The sequence below is a fragment of the Venturia canescens genome, chromosome 6 (genome assembly GCF_019457755.1).
Source record: "Venturia canescens isolate UGA chromosome 6, ASM1945775v1, whole genome shotgun sequence".
Lineage (NCBI taxonomy): Eukaryota > Metazoa > Arthropoda > Insecta > Hymenoptera > Ichneumonidae > Venturia > Venturia canescens.
In genome coordinates, this window is record NC_057426.1 from 8,221,775 (window position 1) to 8,239,879 (window position 18,105).

The 18,105-nt window shown below is 44.5% G+C and overlaps 1 protein-coding gene across 1 annotated transcript in view; it reads left to right on the plus strand.

The window, feature by feature from the left end:
• Nucleotides 1–18,105, plus strand: part of crp (cropped) — a 142,302-nt gene that overhangs the window by 12,232 nt on the left and 111,965 nt on the right. The window contains exon 2 of the mRNA XM_043420885.1: nucleotides 12,861–13,257. Coding sequence (XP_043276820.1) covers nucleotides 12,861–13,257 — 397 coding nt within the window. The remainder of the gene's footprint in view (nucleotides 1–12,860; nucleotides 13,258–18,105) is intronic.

Here is an 18,105-nt window from a genome sequence, read left to right on the forward strand (position 1 = left end):
GCCCTACGAATTCTCGTCACGCGACACTTATTCCCACGTCCATTTATGCTCGACAGTACTTATAAGATCGTAAACGCGCGCCGCGAAAGCAGTATTTTACACTTGAAAAGCAATGAGGTTCGAGAGTTGGCGTCGTTCGAATGCGTTTGCGAGTTCGTAATTCCTCGTCGTCCCCCGAAACCTCAGGCGCCAGTTTTTTCCGAAACGAATTTTACATTTTCTTGTTATTTCTGGCAGTTTCTAAGATTATTCTTCTGCTTCTTTATCGGAGCTAAATATTTCGACAACTTCTCGCGCGCTCTTGCTTCCTCGAGTATATTTATCCTCCGGGTGATTGTTCGTTGCCGTTTATGAGCGAGGGCACTGTAGTGAGACGCGAGGTGGGACTCGCCAATTACAAAATAGCTCCGGTGTGTTTGGTCTTCCATAACTCGTGCCGGGATCATAGCGACGATTGAGCCAGCGATCATTACAAGAAGCAGCGAATCCACGTGGTGGTGTAACGAACGGATGAGCGCAGAGAGAAAAGAGAGAAACGTCGGGGCAATTCGCCGCCGGCGAACCTGAACTTCGGAGCTCACGAGCGTGTAGGACGAAGTGAAAGAGAGCGCGAGAGAGAGAGAGGGACGGAAAGAAAGAGACTCCGCGGTCTAGTGGCCTTGAGAGATCCCCGTCGCGTTGTTATATAGGGTGACTTGAAAATTATCGTCTTCTTGGTTTCCTTCGTCCTCGAGCTCCCCTCGCGGTCCCGTCATATTATTTCTCGATCCTAGCAAACTCGAACTTGCATTTTTTAGCGTCTTTTCACCTCGGGGAGAAACGAACGTCGGAGAAAAAAACTGTGACGAAAGGCCTCGTTCTTGCCTACGTTTTTCAATCCACACTCCTCGCTCGCGTGCACGCACGCTCGTCGTTCTAATTGTCATTCCGATGACGGAAATATGGAACACCTGCGCTCCTATGTTTACTTTTGGCGTTTGTTTTCCTACGTCTAGGCCCGTGCTCCTATGAATATGAATTTTATTTATTTTTTTCTTGCATCAGTCTTCATCGCGGGTTTCGCGTAACCGCTACGAATATTGGGACTACAAAAGTGCCACGAAACCTCCACCTTTTTCATGGAACTTGAAAAATTTCGTAAAACCTACTAAAATATTCGATCTTCGTAAATTCCACTGGATTTTCAGAACGAACAATACTTTTTCCCGTGTCTCTTGGAAATTTAGTTGAAATTATTTTTGTTTATCGAACAATAATCGTCGTCGGATTCGTACGAGGCTCCAAGTTCCGTTAAAGTCGTTGAGCCCAAATTTTTCGTGTCAACGTGAAGTGGAAAGGAAGCTCGTCGTGTGCGGGTATTCGTGGCTCGGGGAAAAGCTTGAGTCAGGTCATAGACGAAATTAGGAGAGGCGCCTCTGTGCCTAAAATCAGCCGCACGGAGGGGGAAAGAACGAGCGGACTGTAACGAGGCTGCGCCAGGTTGGCGGGGCGAGTGAAAAAACGAGGGAAGGGGCCGGGAGGAAGAGAAGGGAAAAGAAGAAAAAAAGGAAAGGAGAATAAGAATAAGCAGCTTAGCTCGTCTCGTCTCGTTAGGAATTCTCAAGTGAGCGTCGCGATCTTTTTTCTCGTGTTTTTGTTCCCTCTGCCCATCGCATTTCATCCTTCGCCACGGAGCTCTGTGTCGAGAGCAAAAAATTGGGCTTCTCATAGCTCGTTTTCTTTGCTTGCTTGGCTCGTTTCGTTCGGTGGCCTCTTTCGCGTTCGACGACTCTCTGCGTGACCAACTCCTTCTTATGTATTTATACAGAATCTAAAATCTTCAGGAAGCGAAAGGATTAGACCGCGCGAGAGCTGGAGCGAGAATTCAGTGATCGAAACTACTTTTCGTCCATTCGCTGTTTTTCGATCCTTTCCGCAGCGCCTCCTCGCAATGTTTTTATATACGGAATCCAACACTTTTCGCTTCTGCATGAGCAAACAGCCCGGGCTCGAGGGGTCGCGACGACGACGCGGAGAATCGTTTTTTCTGTCACTCGTCACCGCTACAAAACACTGAATATCGTTTTCGGGACTTTTTTCAAAAAGTCGTGTCCGTTGGAATATCGTCGGAATCCCTTTCGCCCACTGGCCCAATAGGTTCCCAAGTTTTTTATCCCTCGGAGGAGCCTCGCGATCGATCCATCATATATTTATAAATCGACGGTACATACGCGCGTTACCGCCGATCAATCGTATTTTGAGAGTAGAAAAAATGTGTGCTTTGCTTATCGAGCGGAAATTCTCATCCTCCCGTTTCACGTTCTCTGTTTGTTCACGAGCTCTCTTCGACTCTGTACATGTATATATGAACGCGAGAAAGCATCGGGGAGGAGCTCTCGCTCGTGGTTCTCGCCGGAAATCTAAAAATAGTTACGTTCCAGGCATGGGATAGAAAAAACTCGAGTTTCGAATCGATTAAATTCCTCTACGTCTACGGGGGCTCCATCGAAATTCGCTCACGTATTTAAAGTCATTTGAAATACTTTTTTCTTCACAGAAGCATGAAAAACTTTGTTCCCAAAAACTTCGATGGGGCCTGATCCACTCTTCGGTTCTATCGATTGACATTCAAAGTGAGAAAATTCGCCAGGAAAAATAGCTTGTCGGAGTATCACATTTTCAGGATCTCCGGACGATCCCCCAACAGGAAAAATGGGTCAAAAGTTTCCTCGATCTCGTTTGAACCCCGCGAATAAAAAAGCAGTCAAAAGTTTCCCAACAAACACTAGCATCGAATCGAGAAAATAGGAATTCCATCCCCGAAACGCATGTGCGATCGAGTATCGAGTTTGCGGAAGTGAAACAAGAGCGGTTGCTTTCGCGTTATTCGGTAAAAGCGAGTGGCAAGAAAATGAAGAAAAACGAGTGTCTTTCGAGGCTTTTGCGATCGTTGAGCGCCTTATTTTTGATGACGATACACGCGCACACCTACGAGAGAATGAGCGCGGTGCGGCGGGGGGGGGGGGGGGGGGGGGGCTGGAGAGGGCAGCTGAAAGACTGAGTGAGAAAGATAGCGAAATGCCCGGTCGCCCGCGAGCGGTGTGGCGCGGTCACAAACTCGATTCCGTGAGCTATATGAGCTCTAGAGAGCCCGCGAACTCACCGATAACAACCAGCTGAGTGGCGCCAGCCATCAGCTGTTGGTGACTCACGCGACCGAGAGCTCGCGCGTGGTATACACACAGACGCGACGCTGCTGCTGCTGCTGCTGCTGCTTCCTCCGATGTATTCTCTACGTACGTGTGTCTCTCGACTCGCACACGGCCCCTCGCTCGCATGTCTGTATTTATATATAGACGCGAATTTACATGCGAACGTACAGGCTCGCACAAAGAAATAGACTTAGATAGACACGCAGACATTCGCGAGATGGACGCCGAGCTGGCGCGTTCCGCTCGACGTCCCGAGCTCCCTCTCTGCCTCTCTCTCTCTCTCTTTCTAGTGATCTCTCACACTCACAGCGTCGAAAAAGCCTCTGTCTCTCGTTACAACATCTTCTAACGTAACGATCCCTCCTCCGCGGCTCTTTTCGGTGTCCACCGCCTATCGAGGATGAACGGTGAAACATTGCTTGTCTCGCATTCCATCGTTAGCTCGCGCGAGCCTCGTAGGCTAGGCTCGTCTCTCATCGAGGTTGCTGTGCTGGAAAGGCTGATGGGCGAGCAAGTTTTTTCATCGAGTTTACTTCAGTTTTGCTTCACTTTTCATATAGTTGTCGGGATCTTCGGAATTAACGATATCTCGCGGGCCAGTTTTGCCTGCGAATTCGAGTCCGAGACGGATGAATCGCGGAGTGGGAAAAATGGAGCGTCGCAGGTGCGAGGGAATATAAAAATAAAATAGCGCCGATCTTTCGTCAGCTCGCACGATCGCTCTGTAGATCTCTCGCGCTGCTCTCGGGACGGACGCACCGCCGCCGCGTCGAAGGCTGTGGCCCACCGAGTGCACGTGCACTCGGCTATTATCGAAATACGTCGCAGACTCCGGCAACCCTATCGCTTCCACCCTCCCCTTCCTCACCGCCCCCTCCCCGCGGTGCTCACTCGCTGAGCAACCTCGCGGCGCAGTCTGCACACACGAGCCACACGAGCACAAATCGGACAGCCGATTAAATCATTTTTATCGAATAATCGACCGCTCGTGTTTACCACTATTCGGAACGAGACATGCAACCGTTCGGCGGAGCCAAACTGCTTTTCGAGGCTCGAACTTTAACAGCATCGTTGGGAAAGAGGAATATTTTTGCCTGCCCAAAATCCGCGAATCCCATCGAAACTCCTCGGGTTTTTTGTCACGTCGAATAGCTCGATTGTCGGTTGCTAATCGCTCGGGATCGCAAGATCGCTGCTCAAAGATTCGCGGCGTTTTCTCCTTTACCATGTTTGATTAACACTTTTTCGTATCTCCCTCGTTCTCCTTCTTTTCCTCCGCACTTCTCTTCGATTCCATCGACGATTACAAGTCGCGGGGGACGAACATAATGCAAAGCGCTTGGAAATAAAAAACAGTACAAAGGGTTGAAAAGTTTCTTTCTGTCGTGACCCACTTTTCCCTCTTTATTTGTCCATTTTTCTTTTTATTCTCATATTTCTCTTTGCTCTTCTGCTTTTTCACTTTTTCGTCCTTCGCTTTCTCTCTCTCTCTCTCTTGCTCTTTCTCCCTTTTTCCACACCAGCTCGCCGGCCGTCTCTCCTTCTCTCATTCACTTACTTGGACAGACGGATGTCGAGGCCTCGACGGATGTTCCAGCAGCAGCAGCAGCAGCAGCTCCGGACAGCATAGCCAAGCTAAACTCTCTGACGTCACACGCAAGAGACACACAAACTCGAGAGTTGAGAGTCGACCGACTGACCGACAAGCTCTACGCTCTGGCACATCGAGCTAGAGCCTCGCTCGTTCTCAGTACAGCTGTTTAGTGCACGAGCTTCCGGTTCGCCTTTACCTCCTCGACCAATATAACACACGTTTTATTCACACACACGCCCCGCCCGATACGTCACATTATCCCACACCCGCTGCGGCCGTATTATGCTAAATTGATAGGACTCTGACCCTGACCCGATGCCGCCACGGGCGCGCTCGGGCGTTATTCTTTTCAATCATTCATCAACCGCGTGCGTTCTCGTGCGAAAATAATTGAGTCATTTTATTTAAAAAGCTCCCCAACTCGGCTGCTTTTAAACTGACGTTTATTCCCGATTATATAAAACGAGGAAAAAATGGGTATCCGGGACACGCTGATCGATGCGGATCGTTGTAGTCGCTCTATCGTCGTCGATGTCGTGTGAGAATAAATCGTGCGAACGCGGATTTTTCGTCCCGCTAAAAGAGGCCGGGAGTTAAAAGTTTAATGCTTCTAAATTCAATAATGCTCTCGACACAATGCGGAGAAGAAAATTCGATCGAAGCTCCGCCATAACGAATGTCCTGTCGTCTTAATAAATTGATTTTCCTTTTTATAACGATTGTTGTTATGATGAGTGAATCAAAGCAATTCCGCTGATGCCTTTGCCCGCTCCCACCGGACATGAGGAATTGAAAAATTGCGATAATTTCCTTTCATCCTTCCCTTTCGTACACACCGCGCTCCACCGTCTCTGTGTGTGTGTGTGTGTGTGTGTGCGTGTGCGTGTGTTGAACTATAAATCCACACGAAGCCTCTCAACACACACGAATCACGCATCGTCTCACACGAATCGAGTTTGTATCACGAAAACTGCGCACATGCGGCAACTCTAATTATTAGCCATAATTATCCGAGGGCTCATTACTGCAGGAATCGATGAGTCCTTTTATTTCGATTTCATTCCTTCATTATCTCGTATTTCTACGCGGATGTGCGAATCGATTATTTATCGGGGAACGAAACGAGCAAACTTTTATTCACAGGATTGACGATGCTCGCTGGCTATTCAGGCCCGAAGTCTTGGGAGCAAAGATAGATTGTTTTCTCTTTCCGACTCTATTGTCTGTTTGTTTTTGCCTTCGCGGATGCGTGTGGTTTTCCCTCGTCCCTGCTCTCTCCCGTACTTCGCCTCGGAATGCTGCTCTCCTTCATCGAGGGCGCGCGCATTATCGTTCGCATTGCAATTGTCTCGCTCGCTGCCTGCTCCCTCCCTCCTTTCATTCACAATACGAAGCTTTATTCATCTCTTGGAGTCTACCACGGTGGTCCGAGCGATTAATGCTCGTAGAGCTGCATCACCGTCGAGGGGCCTGCGGAATCGCAGATGATCTTCGAACTCTCACGGTTAATCGAGTTTTTGTGCTCCTTCACTCTGCTTTATATTCAATTATTCGCTATGCAATTCACCGAATAAACTTGTTGATCTCGAGCATCCCAAGATCCTCCTCGGAAAAGTGAACGCTCAGTTTGGAAAGCAAATTCTTTTACAAAGATTTGTCTCGATTGTCTCCAGTTTGAGTTTCGAGCTTCTTCTTCCATACTTATTTTCTCACTTTTCCTCGTTCGTGCGCATCATCACGCGTCTCAAGAACCCACTTTCTGTTCTCGTGCTAATTGCCTCGACGTTGAATGCATTCGAGTTTATTTCCTCAACGAGAAAACTCGAGGCTTTTCCCTCGCCCGCCTCCTCTCCTCTTCTTCGTTCTTTCATTTGTGTTTACACTATCGAACGAACGAGAGAAAGGTCCATGCGGGGCTCTCGTTCCTACCGGACGACCCTAGAATACCCAAGGGTCCCTCAAGGGCTAAGAATAGAGAAAGGGAACTTGGAAAAACGATGAGAAGGAGCGCTCAAGGTCACGGCCCTTTCTCGCTGACTCATTTCCCCTCCCACACTCGAGTTCGAGTTTTCTACGTCGTATTTTTTCCCCATCTCCCTCTCTCTCTCTCTCTCCATTCGTCCATGAAACGACCAGCTGTTTTGTCCAACGCATTTTTCTCCCCCTGCTTCCTTCTCGTCGCACTCGCTCCGGATGCTTTACACCCAAAATACACGTAGCAGCATCCTTCACTATTTTCATTCAACGGGACGGATCAGAAGCATCTTTCCAACGAGTACGAATTCAACCCGTACACGTGTTTTTGTCAGAAAACTTTTTTTTATCGTATCTTAGATCGCACCTAAAAAGCAATCGCGAAGATTTTTAAAATTCAGGGACGTACGTTTCGTGCTCAGCAGCTCGAATGAACTTGCTTTTCGTTCCCCGCTTAACATACTCGGTTCTACAGATATTTCATGAGTTTTTCGTATCAACAAACCGCAAATAAATTTTAGACAAGAATATTTATAAATTCCGGTTTCATCGAAATTCACACGACAGTTTTGCCTTTTATCAATTCTTTTTTCGACGATGCTCAATGTTCCTGAGCAGGCTTCGACCTCGTTTTTATCTCCGATTTGAAAAATCGCAATAAACATGTGTCGGTAGGTGATTGAAAAACGTATGCATACAAATAATATTCTGTTGAGCTGCGAGAGAATGAGTTTCTCGAGACGTTGCCAATGCGAATGGTTGGAACGTTGCGATAAGAAATGCGAACGACTATACGATTCGCAGCAAACTCGAACTCTCGTTTCTCTCTCGTTATGATCGACTTATCGATACGCCGATTAAACGTTTCGAGACGCAATTCCATGAGAATCGGGATTGAAAGAGGCGAGTCGAGCTCTAGATTGTATCGTCGTTGAATCGTGCTGGAAACACTGCTTCACGAAATTCGAGCAAAGTTTTTCTATGCATATTGAATAACTCTGAGAATTATAACGATGTTTATCTATTTTTCGATAAAAAGATAATAAAATGTGGCAGAAAATGTTTAAAGTTTGATGAGCAAAGATGAAAGTGGCTTTGAATAACTCGAGAAAATTTGTCCTTAATTTCAAAAGCTTTTGTCTGTTATGAGCAAATTATTATTTAATGTCTGTTCAGTTTTAGATGGAAAATTATTATTTATTCACAAACTCGTAAAACGAGCTCGAGAATTCATACAATTAATTATTCAATATTAAATTCTTGCTTATGTAGAGCGAGTCGAGAGTGAGAACTACTTTGCAACAAATTCATCGAGGAATTGGCTCGTTGCCCGGTGTCTTGGGAGCCTCGGCTCGAGTCAGCCGGAGAGAAAACTTCGTGACTGCATCTTCTCCGTCTCTTTCACTCGTTCTATTCGTATATAGATTACGCGTACATATATTTTGATGGCCTTCTAATTCTGCAAGGGGTGAGCCAATTATTTATCTCCGAGGTTCCCCGGGGCAGTGCTCTCTCGGTTCGCAACATCCTCGACGGCTCCCAATGAACTCTTGTAAACCTAACGATCCGGGGCCGATTTGAGACGAGGTGTGAAAAAAGCTGGGCTAAGTTCGGAGCTGCGTATCGTCAACGGATGGCTATTTTTCAACGAATTTTTCATCACTCAGCAATCATGCAATTCCACTCTTTCGGGAAGACTCGCGAGGGACGTTTGAACAACATTTTAATGTCAAAACAAGCTGCGTAAAAACCAGCCTCAATTTCATTTGAGTCATTCAGTTTTTTGACAATTGAACCGCGCGTTTTAGAAATTGCTTAAAACTTCAAACTGTCGGACCCAAAATTTCGACTGATGGCACCAAAAATAGCGACTAAATTCAGTTTTGACAGCACGCAGCGATTGAGAGGTCTTTTTTTTATCAAAACACGAAAGATCGAAGGGCGAGATGGGCATGGGGCGGGGGGGGGGATGTGTGTGGAGTACGAAAAATGCTCACGAGAGCGACGGCTCACGCCATTTTGCATTGGTGTTACGTAAACAACAAATCGTACATATGTACGCACTTACGATATGCTTTTATTCTCGGACAATGGGAATCCCAAGCACTCTACTGTAACACACGAGCATGCATCATCGCGAGGCGATAGAACAATGTGCGTTACTGTGATTGCGAGTTTGCTATTTACGAGGTTGACACAAAACGGAATAACGCTATTTTCAGTCTACCTTCGATCTCTTTCCTTGACTTTTCCATTGTTACGATCGGCTAGAAAAATGCGATGCGCATTAAAAGTGACGAGGGAATAAAAGCAGTTGAATCTGCCGTGGAATTTGAAGAATTCTCTTCCCTTTTAACCCCCAACGAGGTAGCTAACATCGCCGCGGAATCCGGTCCATTTGACGAGGAAATTGATGGCTTTATGAGAAGATGCCTGCTCCCGCGCATTTTTGCCGGAACGTGCCGCCTACTTTTATCCCAAAGGAAATCGAAGCTTCGAAAAACGATCGTTGAACCGGTACCGATGAGAATCGAGCAATCAACATATCGTCCAACTCGCGATTTCGTCGCATATGAAAGCTTCCATTCGATTAATCGGACACCCCGTAGATCCGGCGCGTTTTTCCGTTCGTTCGTTCACACGCCCGCGCAAAGTTCACCGCGTCACACGTCATTCTCGTAATTCCTCGACGCATACGCATCGGGTTTCCTCCTCTCCGCTCGCATCTCTCCCTCTCTTTTTCTCTCCGCCGTCGTTTTTTATTTCTCCACCGTACACACATAATCGAGAGCCACAATTTTCCGTAATGCACGCGATCGAGCGGTCTCCGCTCGCATACGCGCCGTTTGTGTATCGCCCCAACGTATATGTGCCCGTGCAAAAACGAGCGACGTACACACGTAGCTCCATGGATATTTCTCGGCGTGCGTATAGACTCCCACCCACTTGGCTGCCTCGATAGTAAACCGACGTTTTCATGAATGAGAACCGCGCGCGCCTTCCTCGCCTATCGCTCTCGTTGCTGCTGCACTCCCGTTAATCGCGTACAATAAGCCCCTTCGACGTATATACCCGATCACATTTCTATTGCTTTATTCCAAACCGTACTAAATTCTTAACGACTCTCGATTAACTTCTTTATAATCGTTCCCCGCGAGCGACGATTTCTAACGCGGTTTATAACGCGACACCGAGTCACGCCTTTTTATTTTTCTCTCTTTGTTTTTATTCTTTTCCTCAAACAATGTTCCAGTTCACGAATTGTTTCAATGGACAATTCAATGGAAATCGTTCGTTTAATTACTGACAAAAGGCCGTGAGACAAGAGGGAATAAAAAACGTAAATAAATCATCAAATAAGCAGAGAACCTGCAATCTCGGAACTTATTCCCACGATCAAGTAGCCACCACTCGTTTCTGTTGCGTAAGCGAAATTCAACTACGCTCCCGTGTATTTGGTCACTGGACTCACCGGCTTTCGCGCGCTTCATTTACTTTCTCTGCTCCCCCGTTCTTTCTCCCCGCCTCGGCACCGAGGCTGAAGAATACATTTTTTTTTTTCATTTTCACTGATAAATTAATGAATGCTCGTTCCATCCTGGAGGGTCGGCAAATCTTGAGATCGAAATTAAAACCAAAATATTTTCAGGCTGACAAGACTTATTTCCGAATTTTTGGCTACTCGTTTGAGGGGTTCAATTTTATTGATCCTTTATTCATCGATATTGTTTCACTCTCATTTTTATTCAGCGTCATTCATACTATTTGGCTTGCCTGCCTGCCATGCGTCCAGCAGCTCATCGAGAGCCGAGCGAGAAAACCAGCAGCCGTTTTATTGCACGTATCCTCTCCGGTTGCTACTGGAATTTCGTCGTTTCCTGTCACCGCGCGTCTATATGCAGCTTGCAAACCACGCACTCGTACACTTTCCTCTTCTCGCTCTTCGCAGCAGCAGACCACAAACGCGAATGACCGATTATCAGGTTTCATTGACGGTGCCGCGTAAACGCACACGGCGTCGATCGATTTTCTTCGTTCGCGATCGTGGACTTTTTTCTAGTGAAAAAAGGGATCGAATCGTGCTCGTTGTTCTGTCTGCAGCGGTTTACGTGAAAACGAATAAAATTGGGCTCTACTGCGAGAACAAAATTTGGAAAAAAGGGGCCTCGAGAGCGCGAGTCGAGAGAGAAGATTCAGCAGCTCCTGAATATTGAATTCTGAGGGCTCGAGGTGCGAGAATTGCGAGTTGTTTTATCACAGGGGAGCGTTTCAAAAGTATATTGAAGTCCGGGAAATTCTTTTTGCTCGCTATTCACCGAAGACGTAGAAAAGTTCTCCGCCCTGCTTATATGGACTCGAGGATAAGAATTTAGTTGCATCGTATTTCCTTCTTGACTCGCTCGATCGAGTAAGAAAATAATACGAAGGAGTGGTCGAAAGGAATTTCCTCCCGACGTCCGATAAGGTGACGTCCGACCAGACAGAGGGAATTCGCTTTTATTCTTCTTTTTCACCCTTTCTTCGCTGTCTTCTTTCTTATACTATTTTATCTGCCTTCGTGCACCCTTAACACGAATTGCAATTCCCTTAAAAGCTCTACGTACTCTCGTGGCCCTTGCGATAAGACCGGTCACCGGTTTTTTCCATTTTTCTTTTTCTTTTCTTTTTTCTTTTCCATTCCGTCCCTCTTTTTCTGCCCCTTTCTTCCATTTTATCTGCACCGCGACACCACCAATGTTCTTCCCTTGTATCAACGTACTTGCACGCCCTCTTATCCATCCATAAATCAAATATCCGCAACTTCTCCTCTCTCCCGGAGCGGAGCTGCTTCACCTTCGGCGCTATCTCACTTCGCGCGTCGTTCGCGTTCCTCTCTCATCGTCGCTTCTCCCTTTTTACGTAATGGAACCTGCCGCCCGCGTTTTCATCAGTTTCTTTTATTTTCGTTCTCCTAAATGCATCGAACCTAAGTGAATTCTCAAGTAAAAGCTTCCCGCGCGCGCTCCGCTGTTTCTACTCCGAGAAAATCTCTTCCGCCTCGCGAGCCCCCATTCACGAAAACCCAGGCAATCCACGAGACGAAAATAATCAACCGCATCCACGCATCGAATCTCGAACGTCGAATGGTGACCGCGTTTCTTTGAAACTTTTCTCCGTCCCGTATATCGATTCACCTGCAAATCATTTTTTTTGTCTTTCGACTGACAAGAAAACAACCGATGATCTGATCGCAGTAGGGCGATAACTGTCAACAAAAACTTATGGCGAAGCTCATTTTTAATAAAAGTTGATGAATCAACGAAATTCTTACACTCTTCGTAGAAATTTAAGTTTTTTTCCCCCATCGCGGTGGATGTTTGAGGTATTTCTTTCACGATAACCCGAATATTCTACAAATAACTCATTTTAACCCTAGAACGCATGACTGGGGTGTGAGCACACCCCACGCGAACTTCAAACCACGCTCCCGTCCTAACAAGCGACATTATCGACTGATTATCGACGGATTTTTTTATATATAAATTCAATTGAAATTAGTTTTATCGTACATCATTCTTTTCGTTATAAAAAAACGAAGAAAATGGTGTAGGATAAAGTCAGTTTAGCATCGTAGGACCGGATTTATAAGCAGAAAAAGAGTGGGGTGCGTTCAAACCCCGGTCAAGAGGTTGAGGGTATGAAAAAAGGCACATGAGGTGTAGGGTTAAATGACAGTAAAGTAAAAGTGCATGCGATTGGCGAAATCTCGGAGCTTATGGAGATTCCATCTTCACTACATTTCTATTCAATAATTCATATACTAAATAATTATAAATTCCTGATACAAGCTGTCTCAGAGACAGGAAAAAATGCAGAGATCCATAGCCAAGATAAAAATGAAGGATTAACGATACAAGTTGGAAAAATGGCAGAAGCAGAAGCTTTTCCCATATAACAGCGACTTCCCAGAGGTTAGGAAACCACCAAATAATATGGTCATGCGAAAGGGATACGTTGAGTTGATAATGTGTAGATAAAAGCGTGTTAGCGAGTGTGAATTGGTCCGGCCGGAAGAAGGATGAACTGACGATGATTTTGGGTATTTGTGTTGTTCTGTACAGTGGTGGCGAGACGATCGACGAGAACTCGGTCGCAGGTAGTATCGTGTTGGCCGAGGTAACCGATACACAAGAATTACTGGTTTCCGAGCTCATTGTCGACAACAACAGCAGCGGTGACAGTAGCAGCGGTACTTTGCGAGACGATAACAATACGAAACACGAAATCGTAAGGGTGATAAGTGAGGATAGCGAGGTTACGATCGGTCCTAATTGCCGTTTGAGCCGACAAAACGGTGGCGTTGCCAGAGTCACGCCCCGAAGCCACATGGAGCAGGAGAAGAGGATGAGGCGAGAAATCGCCAACAGCAACGAGAGGAGACGCATGCAGAGCATCAACGCTGGTTTTCAATCGCTCAGGACACTTTTGCCGCATCACGAGGGCGAGAAACTCTCCAAGGTCAGTGCTCTTTGAATAAAATCCTCATTTTCATTATTTTCGCATCATTTTCTCTCGGATGTAATACCGAACGATCTTCATCGAATATAATCGTCATTTCGAGTTCAAATTCGTTGCAAATTCGAATAATAATTTCGAGTAATTTGAGTTTTTTCATGTTTTGAGTGTTTTTTTTTCAATGTTTTTTTTGCCCCGTCGCGAAGTCGATCGGTCAATCAGCCGTGTCAGTCGATCCCAATTCGAGCAAAGATTGTTCGTCGATAAAGACCGAACGAAATTTTCAACGAGAGCGCATTCCAAGTTTTATCGCGATTGAGATACTGCCTCGAATTCAGCACTTTCTTCGCTAAATCTTGATCATCTTATACGAGCATTATTTGTGATGCAATGCGGTGAAATATTTGTTTGGTACACGGGTTGACATGCGTACAATTGGCTCTTTTTATGCTGCACCCTCGTACCGAGTTTCACGAATTCCCCCCCACAAATATTAACGTTCGAAGTATAAAAAACGAATTGCGTACGCGCAACTCACCGGATTTCGGGGAATCGAGGCAAAAAATTCCCTCGGGTATTCGAAGTTCTCACCGGGGCTCGATGCAACCAGTCATTTTCTCCGCGTATTATAATTCTGTATTAAAACGCTTGCTGCAGTTACAATGTAACACAAAATATGTCACGCATCATAACCGGATACTCGTAATAATAACATTCAACGATCGCATACGCTTCGTATTTTTATCGTTTTGTTTATACGTAATTAGCTGTTTCCAGGTGTACAAAATTATGCATGTCGAATCACCGTTTCAATGTACTTTGATTCAGCGCGATTGAAAAAAGAAAAAGATACTTTTAATTTCGTCTGGTATCGCGTATAATAACATGAATTGTCGCACGATTAAATTGCACACTTATCTCTGATTATAGCGCCCTTCGGGGTTGTTCTTTGTGCTTGTTTCATCGCATTTTATTGCTTTTCATTGTCATTTCCTTTTTTTATTGTTGAATTATCCATACGGATTGTAACGATGCGCGTAACAATGTTCTCGAAGTACGCATCGTTGCAGTCGCGAATTACGTAACGAGGATGAAGAAAAAAATGGATAAAAATTATTGAAATTCCATCGCCTTTTGGGGACGTTCGCGCATCCCGTGCCCCCTCCCGTGTTGTCCATCGCACAATTAAATCATTCGCAAACTCGTTAAATTTGCGTGCACGAAATTTCATTGGACGAGTTCTTCCTGGCTGACGTGTCAATGAAATTTGATTATTGAACGGCGAAAATGAAAGTTGGATCGCGCTGGCCGAACGGTGCGCTACTGAATACGTGATAAATAAATCTCAAGTACGTATACCAGGCGCACCGTCTTCGTGGAAAATAACCGAGTTCGAGAACGCCGGAGATCGATCGAGTGATGATGCCAATCGACGGTTTCGCTCATTCGCTTGTTCATCGACACCGCTGATCACATAGTTGATGGTTCGTTTCTTAGTTTGTACTTATAGAAAAGTCTCTTCATCGTGAACTACTCGACAGCAGATTCATCGAGAGTTACTGCGCGCACGCGAGAGGAGCAAACAACGAGGGTTTGAAAATTGTGCTTGAAAACATGAAGCGACCGAAAATTGCATCGTTTTATCACAAAAGCAAATATTTTTCTGGCTCCTTCATATTTTCGTTTTGAAAACCTTCGGAAATTCACGTCCACAAAAAGCCTCCAGTCGCATGCCCAAAAATGATTGGAAATTCGGGAAAAATCCGCCGATTTTATTCGATCGAAACGGTTCGCTCGCGAGCCACCCGAGGGGGGACGAGAGGACTTGGAGCGTCTTATGAAAAATAAAGAATAATATATTCCGAGTGTTGAGGCCATCTTGGATTTTGATGCGAGTAGACGTACTCTAGCAAGCTCCTGTGAATTTCCGTAAAATTTCGTTGATTTTCTGTGACAAACTTGTTAAAAAGTGCCTAAAATAAACATCAATTCAGAAATAAACAGTACAATCACTAAATGTTAGAAAAGATCGTTAGTCTAATATAACCTTTAAGCTAAACAGAAAGATAGTAAAAAGTGAGGTTAGACCGCGCGTATCTGAGTTGCAAGTGAAACAAAACTGACGATTATGGCGGGTAAGAATTTAGAAACGAAACAAGGACTTGGGAAAAAAAACCAATCCACCCAGAAAATCACGGATATAATTAAGAGAAAAACTCAATCTCAAACCAAAAGTGGAGGAGAAGGGTTAAACACTTCGAGCGAAGAACAACAAAATTCACAGGATCTAAGCAGAATCCTTGATAAACTGGAGAATCTGACAGACATGGTTACGAAACTGACTGAGGACAGCATAAAGGCGAAAGAAGCATGGGATCGCATCAATAGAATCGAAGACGATCTTACAAAACACCATCAACAATGGGAGGAGGAAAAAAATGTTCTACAAGAAAAAATTCACTACCTCGAGGAAAAAGAAGAAGCAAGAGACAGGGGAGATCGAAAAATGAACATCGTCATTCATGGACTCAAGCTCGAGCCCTACGATACCAAAGGTAGCGTAGAGGAGTTTCTTGAAAGAATACTACAGGTGAGAGTAAAAATCAGGGAGGCATACCATATTGGGAAAAGAGGAAAAGACGGGAACTCCGGGATTACTTTAGCTAAACTGGAAGAAGCAAATGATAAAAAGAGGGTTATGGACAACAGGAATCGCTTGAAAGACTCGCCATATTACATCACACATGACCGTACGCCGCGAGAACGCCAAATTCAGAACAATATTATAGCTATTGCTCGAACGGAGGAAAGTAATGGGCGACAAATCAAAATCGGTTACAAAAAACTTCAAATTGATGGCAAAAATTATATATGGAAGTATGACGGTCTTGTGGAAGACGCACAGCACCCAAAATCACCATCATCGCGCAATGCGCCATCTACCCGTAACCGAACAACAAACGAACAACAGCGTTCCTAATGACACGGATAAAGGGAACGAAGGAATTTACGACACTGACATCTGGCGGAGGGAAACCCATAACAGAATCGACGTCTGCAATGAAAGAATGAGCGTGGAAACAACAACTGACGGTAATGAGATGGCACAACAACACAACCTGACACAAGACGACAAAGAACATCAACTAACCGACACCAATCCGGCAGTGAGAGAGGGTAATAATCATAATAAAAATGAGAACTTGAGGTTAACACAAACAAGAGAAGCTTCTATGAAACAGAGTATCATGTTTTGGAATGTGCACGGGTTAAAAAATCTTTTCGAACTAACAGTAGACGAATTTGAAAAAGATGTTGAATATTGCGCAATTATAGGGTTGACTGAAACATGGAGACTGGATGATTCAATCGCCATGTCGAATTCTTTTTTCAATGTGCATGACATTATAACTAGTCCGGCATCTAAAGACTATTCAGCAGGTAGAGCCAGTGGGGGGTTATGTATCTTACTTAACCAAAAATTAGTCTCAAGTTACACAGTACTAAATATAAGTAACATATGGATAGCGATAAAATGTACTATTAATGCACTTGAGGTAATAGTAATTACGGTATATATAAGAGAACATCATTATAATGAAAGATTAACAATGTTAACAAATTACATTCAAGATCTTATGGAGATTCACGACATCCCAATAATTCTCGGTGGTGACTTTAATGGTCGTATCGGACTGAACAATCAAATAGATGAAAACATAGTATATTCGTCTAAAATATCACACAAAAGGAAGTCATGTGATAAGTATAATAATCATAATGGCTCGATTCTCGTAGATAACCTCGTTGGACTGGGACTTTTTACACTTAACGGACGAACGCAAGCAGACCCAAACGGGAATATTACATTTATTGGGAGAGGTAGTAGTGTGTTAGACATGGTTTGGATTAATGTGGCTTGCATAGAGTGGATTAATGACTTCGCAGTATTGAATATAGGCAATTCTGACCACCTCCCAATTAAGGTATGGCTAGACGTGTCAACACCCAACACACCGAATGAACAAAATAGTATAAACATGATTAACCCAATTCTAAAATGGGAACCTGAAAAACATGAAGATTTCTGGGAGAACATGAATAAGAAATTAATAGTATATAGCGAGAACCCGGATGAAGTAAGCCGTCACATTACAACCGCGATCCGTAGCAGTGCCATTGAACTAGAAATGGTCAGGAAAATGACAAAGGCAGCTCTAATAAGAAGAAAAGATAAGCCATGGTTTAACAAAAAATGTAGAGAAACAAAAAAGGAAATTAGAAAGCTCTATAAAGTCTGGATAAAGAATAAAACGATAGGTAGTGAAATACAATTTAAAGAACAACGGAAAACATATATCAAACTTGTAAAAATAACTAAAAAACAATACTTTGAATCGGTCACAAAAGCAGTCTCAAATGTAAAAAATGCAAAGAATTTCTGGGGTGTCGTTAACAGATTTCGAAAAAGGAAAATAAACAAGTGTCCAATATCATGTGAGGAGTGGGAAACTTTCTATCGGTCAATACTGCCGAACCGAGAAGAAAATCTGGAAATTCCACGGAGAGCCAGGAATGCAGTACTAGATAATCCAATCACAACAGACGAATTGTTGGTAAATATTAAAAAGTTAAAAGCGAATAAAGCACCAGGGCCGAATGGAATTCCGAGTTTCTTTTACAAGGCTATGCCGCCCAAATGGAGAGATTATATTATACACTTATTTAATAGAACGCTTTCTACGGGAGTAATACCGAGGGATTGGGGTAACTCAGAGGTTATAATGTTTTACAAAAAAGGCGATATCCATGATCCAATGAATTACAGAGGCATAACACTTGCAAACACGC